The 10227-nt window shown below is 46.5% G+C and overlaps 2 protein-coding genes across 7 annotated transcripts in view; both read right to left on the reverse strand.

Annotated features, from left to right (window-relative positions):
• Positions 1-363, reverse strand: part of htra1b (HtrA serine peptidase 1b) — a 37569-nt gene extending 37206 nt beyond the window's left edge. For both annotated transcript variants that reach the window (XM_017440039.3, XM_037980886.1), the window contains exon 1: positions 41-363. In XM_017440039.3, the coding sequence (XP_017295528.1) occupies positions 41-253 (213 nt within the window). In that variant the 5' untranslated portion in view covers positions 254-363. The remainder of the gene's footprint in view (positions 1-40) is intronic.
• A 3962-nt stretch (positions 364-4325) lies between these two features.
• The window catches only part of plekha1b (pleckstrin homology domain containing, family A (phosphoinositide binding specific) member 1b), a 15903-nt gene continuing 10001 nt past the window's right edge, over positions 4326-10227 (reverse strand). For 3 of the 5 annotated variants that reach the window (XM_037980890.1, XM_037980889.1, XM_037980887.1), the window contains exons 11-13: positions 10111-10200; positions 9424-9497; positions 4326-5836 (exon numbers count right to left, since the gene is read on the reverse strand). In XM_037980890.1, the coding sequence (XP_037836818.1) occupies positions 5590-5836; positions 9424-9497; positions 10111-10200 (411 nt within the window). In that variant the 3' untranslated portion in view covers positions 4326-5589. Of the gene's footprint in view, positions 5837-8538; positions 8711-9423; positions 9498-10110; positions 10201-10227 lie in introns of all 5 variants that reach the window. The other 2 variants (XR_005234328.1, XM_037980888.1) reach the window with 2 other exon arrangements.

Raw genomic sequence — 10227 nt, forward strand, 5'->3', positions numbered from 1 at the left:
CCTCCGTCCCCTCTGCACACTCCTGCTCGCCGCGGCCGCCGCACGGCTCGCCCTCTCCGGACGCGCACACCTGGCAGCAGCCGCAGCGGTCCAGCACGTGCCCGGCCAGGCAGTCTGCGGGGATCTGCGGGCACCGGGACCGGTCGCAGGAGTCCGGGCAGCTGAGGGCGAAGCGCCGGACCACGGTCCGCGCGTCGGACCGCAGCCAGGAGGACAGCAGGACCGTTACGCACAAGACAAACCGGGGCTGCATGGTGGCGGGACGGGAAGCCAACTGGACCGAACCGGCTGAGTCTGCTTCCAAAGTGGGCTGCGGGTCCGAGCGGGGGTCAGAGGGACCGAACTGTGGGAAACTTTCAGAGATCTCAGGGTTATAAAAGCTGCAGGATGGATCTGCGAGGTGATTGGTGGAGAGAAGTGACGCCAGTCAGGAGGAGGGGGAGGGGGGCTGCGCGCTTTACCTCAAATATTTTAGTTTTACTAAATATTTACCTTTAACAAACAGTTGGGACGTTGTGTAAAATGATCTGTAATCTCATTTTATTCAGTGGAACTCAGTAAACACATCAGATGCTAAAAATGACCATTTTTAGGAAAAAAAACAGTTTATGTTGGATCTGATATCATCAACATGTTCCAGATGTTCTCCTCTGTGCAGCATCTCCCTCAGTCTGTAAACATCTGGACCTGAGGCTGTCTGTTCAGCAGTCCTGGATGGGAGGCACTAATGCACCCTCATACCATCAGAGAGGCAGGCTGACCTCAGAACAGTTCTCCTCTGTGGTCCAGAGGAGACACATCTGTTCACATCTGGCTTCTTCTCTGCCTGATAGAGCTTTAAGCAGCACGGTGAACTGTGTTTACAGAACCAGAACCAGCCGTGACCTTTGACCTCAGAGGTTTCTACAGATTCTTCACATCTATTGATGATGGAGATTCAGAGTCTTTGATTCAGGAACTTTATTGTGAAAGTGTTCCTCTGTTGTCAGACATTTCCTGTCAGCTGGTGACCCTCTGCCCATCTTCAGCCTCGAACCTTAACCTCATTGGTTATAAAAGCTCCTCCAGATGTTTCTGACTCTACAGCCTGATGTTTCTCCTGGAGCAACTTCTTACAGACGTGTTGCTGACAGCAGATGCATCAGAAAATGTCTCAGTGTCTTAGTTTGAACATTTGATGTTTAATTAGATTCCACTTACATTTTACACAACATTCAAACTTCTAAAAACTGTCCTGGTGTCTCCTGCTCTCCTCCTTCAGTCTCATTAAGTCTTTCCTGTTTGATCAACCCTTTAGTTAGGGCTGGTTTGGGTTTCCTGAGTTATCCCAGAGTTCTGCTGCTATAGGCTGAGACAGCTGGAGGACAAACTGTCCACATGTCCTCACGCTGCTGCTGTCTTTACTCGCTCGACTTTAATTATTTCTGTCATTAACAGGTTTTTCTTTGAGAAAGCCCACCTGGATCTTAGACTGGATGTTTTTGTACAGAGACCTGAGACGACTTGTTGTGACTCGGCTCTGCAGAAATAAACTGATTTAAATTAAATTGATGCAGCTGTTTCCTGCTGAGGCTGCAGCTCAGTCATCGATTTTTCCAGAATCATAAAGTTGATCGCAGTGATAGAAAGTTATCGTATTTGTTCAGAGTAAACAAAGTGGAATCAATGATTTTTTTATGAGTAAATATTTAAGAGAAATAACTGTAGTAGTAAGCTCTAAAGTTTTATATCTAAAATAAATTCCTGCACAATTTTAAAAATTAATGTCGAATTTAATGAGATTTCTCTTTTAAACATGAGGAAAACACTAAACTCAGGTCATATTTTACAGCTCTATTTCTTTAATTTCAGACAGAATGCAGTCTAAATATTTTGTTTTATCTCAGCTTTATTTCTTTAAAAGTTGGTTTCTGAGTCTGTGAGGATCAAAGATGATATTTATTTAAAGATGTTGTGATTTCTCTCAAACAGCTTCTCTTATTAAGTCACTAAAGGTGGTAAACTCAGCTCTGAACAACCTTCCTCTGGTTCTATTTCAGGCTGGAAACAGCAGAGTCTCTGAGTCTCAGAGAATCTGAGCTGTGTGACAAAGAGTTAAACTTCAGAGCTGACCCTGGCGCTCGCAGGCCTCGTATCGTCTGATGGAGAAACTTAAAAATGTGAAATATTTCGTCTCAGAGTTTCTGAACCCTTTCAGTCAGAAAGGAAAGGAAGCGTCGCCGCTGCAGCTGGGTTTGGAAACAATCAATTGTTCTGCTGGGAGTTTCTGTGACATCACATGTGATGTAATGTGGTCATTATGTCATCAATCGACCTTCCTGAGCGCCCATGGACCCCTGCTGCTGACAGACGACACGAGCTGCTTCAGGATCTTCAGCTTTTCCTGAATTCCTCCGAAATCTTTCAAGTGTTTGAGTTTCAGAGAGCTGATCTTCATCATCTCCGCGGAGTCATCACATGAACGTCTGTGAAGAGGAAAAACACCTGGAAGCACAACAGATTAAAGATTCATCACTTAAAGTGTTAACTTATAAAACTGTAACAAGAAAAAACATTTAAAACATTCAGCAAACAGGAAACCTAAACAACAAAACTCCCTGCAGGTCCCTGCTGGTCCCTGCTGGGCTCTGCTGGTCCCTGTTGGTCCCTGTTGGTCCCTGCTGGTCCCTGTTGGTCTCTCCAGGTCCCTGCTAGTCCCTGCTGGTCCCTCCAAGTCCCTGCTGGTCCCTGTTGGTCCCTTCAGGTCCCTGAAGGTCCGTGCTGGTCCCTGCAGTCCCTTCAGGTCTCTGCTGGGCCCTGAAGGTCCCTGCTGGTCCCTTCAGGTCCATGCTGGGCTCTGCTGGGCTCTCCTGGATCTTTCAGACCTCTAGTCTGAACTCATGAAGCCACCGTCTGAGGGGTCAGGTCCTGGTTCTGGACTCTGAACCCTCAGAACTTATCAGCTTGGTCTCTGGTGGTCTCTGGAGGTCTCTGCTGGGTCTGAACTCATGAAGCCACCGTTTGAGGGGACATGTCCTGGTTTTGGACTCTGAGGGGACTTTTCATCTTTCTGTTTGTGTGTTGCTGTTGCCACGGAGACGATAGGATCTGCTTCAGTGACGGAGGACTCAGAATCAGAACCTTTGGGTTCTGGATCCTCTGAGAATCCAGCGGGTGGTATGCATTCAGCAGAACAAGCAGGATCACTTCAGATCTGTTTTGTCCGTTTCCTGAGCAACAGGAGATGTTTAGCAGCTGCAGGTCGTGTGTTGGAACGGTTTGACTTCAGGATTCATTTCTTATAAAAGAATAAACTCACAGGAGAACTGAGCAGACTAGGATGTTTCATTTCCTGCCGTGACAGAAAAAAGTTTCACTCAATTTAATAAAACTATAAGCTTTTTGTCGATATTTGTTTGGTTTTATTAAAACAAACGTATAAAATCCTAAAAAGTGTAGAAAAAAACAACTTTTTGCTCTGTTTTCCCTTGAAGGTGGAGAAAGTCTGCCGCTGCCCTCAGAGACTCGTTTTCAGGTCATTATTGTGAGTCATGCGTGCAACATGAGTCAGAATAAACACAAACCAGACCAAACCCAACTGAAGACAAGCTTCAGAGGAAACCGGTCCTGGACTGCTGGAGGCCTCGCCGACACTCAGAAAAAATGATTATTATTTATTATTGGAACTGAAGCTGAGTCAGTCTGTGAGTTTGTGTCACACAGACTGAAACAAAGATGGAGCTGGCTGACGCTACCCTGCAGCTGGTACGAGTGTGTTTGTCTCCTCGGATCAGAACCGCCCTGCAGCGTTCTGTTTATCCTGAAGAATCCTGCTGAAAGTCTCACACAAACATGAAAACTGAGGAGACAGAGACAGAAAAAAGAAATCAGCTTGTGCTGGTGTTAACACAACGCCAGGGTGGGAAGACATCAGCAATGCTCAGAGAAATGAGCTCCATCTCAGCCTCGACAGGCCTCAGTCAGCAGGTCAAAGGTCAAAGGTTACAGCCTCTTCTCTCTAAAAACAACATGGCAGCTCGACTCAGGGTCATCTGAAGGAAACAGAGCAGAGGACAGATGTTTACCCAGAATGCACTGCAGCTGTCAGCACGGTGGTGGAGGGCTGATGGTTTGGGCTGATTCTGGAGTCAGATGTGACAAACAGGACAATGATCCCAAACACAGCAGAACGGTCCAGGTCATTGCTGATGTCGTTCTGCCCTGGCATCGTGTGAACGCTGGTCTGTGTGCTCCCGAGCAGCAAACTGAAACTGAGGACCGAGTGTTTCTCTTTGATCCGGTTCTGATACGTAAAACTCGTCATCAAAAGAAGAAAAGTCATTAAATTATTTTGAACGTTTTAATAAATAGAGCACAAAGTCTGAGAATCATTTACACACTAAAAACAGCTCGTATTGTTTTACTTTCCTCTTTAGAAAGATGAAGGAGGCACTTTACCCAGACTGTGTCACAGGGAACAGCAGGTGTGTGTGTGTGTGTTTATAAAATGTCTGTGAACAACATTAATGTGACGTGTGTAAATAACATTATTAGTACTAAAAATCACCACAACCAGAGAGCCGACAGGAGAAAAGCCATCCAGACACCAAGACGACACGGACAACAGAATAAAACCCAAACCCGTTCAGAGCAGCGGGTCTGTTTACATCGCGCTGCTTTAATCCAGATTCTGCTGCACAAAAGAGTCAAACTAAAGACTGTGGATCAGCTGGGAGTAACAGTGACGGTGCCGGAGAACGGAGGTTTCATTATTCTCTAATAACTGCTGGTTTCATGAGAAATGTTTAAAGTCTTTCAGGAAGGTTGTTCCTCAGCTGCAGGAAACATGAAGCATTAAAAACTCGGAGCTCGTGATTCAGTTCTGGTTGATTCTTTTTGGTTCTGTGCAACTCGGAGGAAATGCACTCAACCAACAACCTGAGGGACTAAAAACATCTTATTGTTCTGATCCACGGTGGTTCTGAAGTCCAGGTAAGGATAATAAAAAGACAGTTCATCCTGAAAGTATTTCCAGGGCTTCACTTTTCCACATTTGACTCTGTTAAAGCCTCTGAGGACTGCAGACAGACTGCAGGTCTGGGTTTGTGCTCTGGGACCAATCAGGACCAATCAGGACTAGTCAGCTGGACTTACCACAGCTGGACTCCTACCATGCAGAAACATCTGGAGGATGATCAGTGGAAACAGTTTTAATACGTTTGAAAACGTTTTTGACGTCTTTCTGAGTGAGAAAATAAACTGGATGTGGAGGAAGTGAAGACTTTCTGGATGAACTGGACTTCATGTTCTGGACCAGGATCTGGACCTCGGTGCTCTCAGGACAAGACAAACGCTGGATTGAAAAGTTTGAGAAGCAAAGCAGGTTTCAGTTTCCTGCCATCCAGCTGAAAGCCATCAGAACTTGGCTCTGCAGTCTCTTCTTTGGAACTTGGTGTTTGTTGCTGGAAGGAAACTATGAGGAAAACTGAGGAAGACGTGGTGAGGAGGACAGCAGAGGAAGGAGGTCCCGTCCCGTCTGTCCCTCAGGAGGTTCTGATCCCGCTCAGATGATGATAATCAGCAGCCCGTCCTCGTGTTCCCGCTCCTCCATCACTTTGAGGACTGCACCGCCTCCTGCAGCGACAGGCGGGAGCGCGCCGGTGGGAGGGGCATCATGACGGCCTGAACGCTGCTCAGCCTCCACGGCAGGAGGCCCAGGAAGTTGTCCTGGTGGTGGTGAGAGTCCAGCGTCAGGCTGAGCACCCGCTGAGGATTCTGGGAGTGGTAGTTCCTCATCAATGGGGTAGTAGAAGGTGGAGGTGGGAGCTGAGGGGGGAGAGAGGGAGTCACTGCGCTCCTGGAGACAAAAAGAAGGGAAGAAGAAGTGAGGGAGGAGGAGGAGGAGGGGATGGTGCTGAGTAATGGACTGATGGATGAGTGATGGAGATGAAAGGTTTAAAGTAACTTTGATCATCTGCAAACATCACTGAGCTGAAAGTAGAGCTGCGGTTTTTACACTTTAACCCGACAGAACCTGAGACCAGTCCGGTTCTGCTGATCCAGAACCTTCCACCGGAACCTCCAGCTTTCTGCTGATTCTTGAATCGGTTTTTAAATTAACTGGGTCTGTTCAGCGGTGCAGGCCTGTTTTTACTGAGGATTAACTCCTACTGAGCTGTCAGAGTGAATTTATTTATCCAGAACGTTACAAAGGCTGCCCCGAATACGTTACAGCAAAACTGATCAAAGGAAGAAAGATGGGCTCTTATTTCCTTAATGTTCTGCTTTCTGATTCACTGTAAAACTTTTTTGTTTAAATGAAATCTTTTCTGCAAACCTGACTATATTTGTTTATTTTGAAGTCTTCATGCGTAAGTCTGGACATCCTGTCTGCTGCTGACATTATTAACAGAACAGAAAAGAATAAAATCTAAACATGTCCTGAAGTTGGAACCCTGAGAGGTGACCCTGCGGGGTCATGGGTCCTGAACATCGAACAACCTTTAGAAAATTTGATGTTTGCGTTTTTCTTAGAAACTGGGACATATAAATGTCTGTAAACAAAGGTTTTTCCTTTTATCCCTTTCATCCAGACCTGGAAAAACTAAACTAAAACTCCAGACTTTTAAAGCCTTTTAAAGCCTTTTAAAGCCTTTTAAAGACTGCGTCAGAACCCTGTAGAACCGGCTGGGCTCATCCGGTCTGGGAACTCTTTAGTCCCACAGAGGAGACCCGGCTCCTCCTGCTGCAGCAGACAGGAAACGTAGCTCTGAAGTCAGGATCAGTGTTTCTGTTCATCTTATCTTCGGTTTTAAACATCTGAAAGCTTCTCCTCTGCTAAAACATAACAGCTTCATCAAAAAGCACCTTTACTAAAATTCACTGAAGTCTTTACTGAGATCCTAAAATCATCAATTATAAAAAGAGATTTAAAAGCTTTCACACGTCTTTCTGATGTTTGCTGATGATCAAGGAGCCCTTACAGAACCTGACCGTGATCTGAGACCCCGTCTGAAGAAAGTCATGCAGAAAATATTCAGTTTTCATCAGATTAGAGGAGACGGACAGAGAGCAGCCAGATTAAACCCAAAACCAGCTGAGCTTCAGCCAGCCACAGCTCACAGTTACCTACTGAGGAGGAAGGCTGTGTGACACGTTATCTGCTATCAAGAAGAGTCAGATCAGAGTCCCACCGAGTCCCACAGAGTCTGACTGAGTCCCACAGACTCCCACAGAGTCTCACCGAGTCCCACCGAGTCTCACAGTCTCACAGACTCCCACCGAGTCTCACAGAGTCTCACAGTCTCACTGAGTCCCACAGAGTCTCACTGAGTCTCACAGAGTCCCACTGAGTCTCACAGAGTCTCACAGAGTCTCACAGAGTCTCACAGAGTCTCACAGAGTCTCACAGAGTCTCACAGAGTCTCAAAGAGTCCCACTGAGTCTCACAGAGTCTCACAGAGTCTCACTGAGCTGCGACTGATGGGGACACGAGCCTGCCAACCTCTCCTGCCGGGCCCAACCCGGGGAGCGGAGAGCGTTGGGTCAGGAGGGGCAGCCGGCGCAAAACAGTTTAACTAAAACGTCCAAGTTCATCCGTCAGGACAGTGGTGTCCGGTCCTGGTCCTGGTCCTGGTCCTGGTCCTGGTCCTGGCCCTGGCCCTGGCCCTGGACCAGACCAGGGCCAGGGCCAGGACCAGGACCAGTTCAGGACCAGACCAGGACCAAGACCAGGACCAGGACCAGGACCAGGACACCACTGATCTAGGATGACTCCCTGTGGCGACCTCTGAAGAGAGAACAGAGGGAAGACGGTTCATGAGGGAGTCTCTGGAAGGTCCTGAAACATCTGGATGGTTCTGAGTTCAGAGTGAAACATGAGACTCAGACTTTGTTAACCTGTGGAACCAAACTGTAACTGACTGGAGGCAGAAACAAGAAAACGAGAGACTGGACGAATAAAAACTTGCAGGAATGTCACCAGTTTCATACGTTCACAGGCGTGTTGTAAACTGCAGCTTAATGTGGTTTCCAGTGAGACGCTGATGATATATTTAAATACTGGACCAAATCCTTCATTTCTAAAGTCTACTCCAGCAGATTCAATCATAAACGGGACGATGTGGGCAACAATAATGTGCACGGCCATCATTTTCACTAAAAACCCAAACAGTCCGAATTCAGTGAGACTGCAGCTCAGGAAGTTATCACTGCATGTTCAACTGAGTAACCTTCAGAGACAACCCAAGGAAAGATGGCTGCCACAGCTAATCAACCTCAGTTCTACTGATATTTATCTAACTTTAGGTGTAGCAGCAGCTGAGAGTGATGTCCACGCTCTGAGCTCTATCAGATCCGGAGCATCCAGAGCTGACGGGCGACAAGCATTCATTAAAGGAAAAGTCTTGTTGGGTGATGTTTCAACTCACCATGAGATGTGTTTTTTTAAATCCATCACCGCAGAAAAGGAACTTTTACGTGTTTAAAATCAGCTGAGATAACGGGTCACACCAACACCAGAAACCTCAGAGTGTTTCACGCTCATGCAGTTTGACGTACGGAGGAGTGATGCTGCGGTTGCCGGGGAGCAAGGCAGGAAGCAGCGGTTGCTAAGGAAGCTGAGCGGCAGTGGGGCTTGGTGATTGGACGATGAGCAGCAGTGGGAGGGGCAGGAAGCAGAAGGCGGGGCTCATTTGGGTAAGGTTATTGGGTCACTGGCACACCTCACTCTCTGGAACGAACACACACACACACACACACACACACACACACACAGGAGAAACAAAGACAACATGAGAGGGATTAGCAGAAAAAAACGGATCAGGATGAGTTCGGTTCTGTGAAGTCCAGCTGTGGGTCAGGAAGACTGTTCACGTTATTAAAGCACAGAACACAGAAACAGGAAGTAAAGAGATGATTGACATGTTCTGAGGAGGACCAGGACCGTCAGTGTGGAGGAGAAATAATAAAAATAAACACAACATGAGTGAATCTGCTGAATGATGGTGGAACAGAAAGAAACGGTGATGTTTTCTAAAGATGGGGTGAAGGGGAAGCGCCTGAGAAGCTTTACTCCTCTGAGTTACTGAAGAAGATCACCAGGAGATTAGGTTTTACTGGAGTTGTTAACAGGAATAAATGACCTGCAGAAAGATTGTACCATCTTTCATGAAGGATGGATCAAGATGACAAATAATAATAAATAATCCCAAAATTAAATGAAGGTATCCAAAGGATCCTAAACTTAAGTCAAAGTTTTAGACAAATATAAAAAACTAGAGGCAACAAAAAGTCTTTAAAAGGTGAAAAGAACCCCAAAACTTCAGTTTACAACTCCAGCTGTGGTTCAAACATCTGGCTTTGACCTAAACTAAAGCTCAGAAATCAAACGGAGAGCTCGGGGTGGGGGGGAGCAGCAGTGGATGTGGGCACGGGATCACATACGTGCTGCATTCACCACTGCAGAACGGAGTATACCTCTGTATACACGGGCTGGACAGCCGTCGGGCCTGACGGATCTATAAAACAACAGTTTACAGCTCAGTTACAGAGAGGCCAAGAGCTCCTTTCCAACACACACCCCGCCAGCAGGGGGCGCCACCCGCCTCCTGACACTCAGGTAAATATCTGAAGGGTTTCTAATTGTTTAACATTAAATATTTCGGACTTTGAGCTGCTTCAGATCCAATCTCTGGTTTCTGCTGCCTGGAAAAAGTAAATTAAAAAATCATTTTAGGAACATGAAATTAAAAGCAGCTGCAGACAACCTGATGGCAGCTTGTGGAAAGGAACTCTTTAGAAACAGAAACAGAAGAAGACACATTACAAACTTTGTATGTGAGTGTGTGACAAACAGAGACAGAAGCGGGACAGCTAACATAAAATCACACATTATAAACAGGTAATTCAACTACAGAAAACAGAATAAAATCATGTTAAATCTGTGAAACATGAGCAACATTTTCTTTTTAAAAAGAGCAAATATTAAGTAGTAAAAATGGCCTCTGAAACTGACGCAGAATGCATCGACATTCTTCCACCAGATGGCTCCACTTCACTGCAACACAAACACGAACACGTCTGTCTTTTCTACCTGAGGCCCGTTTAAAGTTCACCTGACGACATACACACCGTGTTGGCCGAGCGTCCGAGGCCACGCTGAGCCACGATCGCCCCGGAGATGGCCTTGATCCAGCTGTGCATGTCCTCTGGACTGTCAGCCTGACACAGACACAATCGGTTAGATGG

Source organism: Kryptolebias marmoratus, linkage group LG17 (assembly GCF_001649575.2).
Source record: "Kryptolebias marmoratus isolate JLee-2015 linkage group LG17, ASM164957v2, whole genome shotgun sequence".
Lineage (NCBI taxonomy): Eukaryota > Metazoa > Chordata > Actinopteri > Cyprinodontiformes > Rivulidae > Kryptolebias > Kryptolebias marmoratus.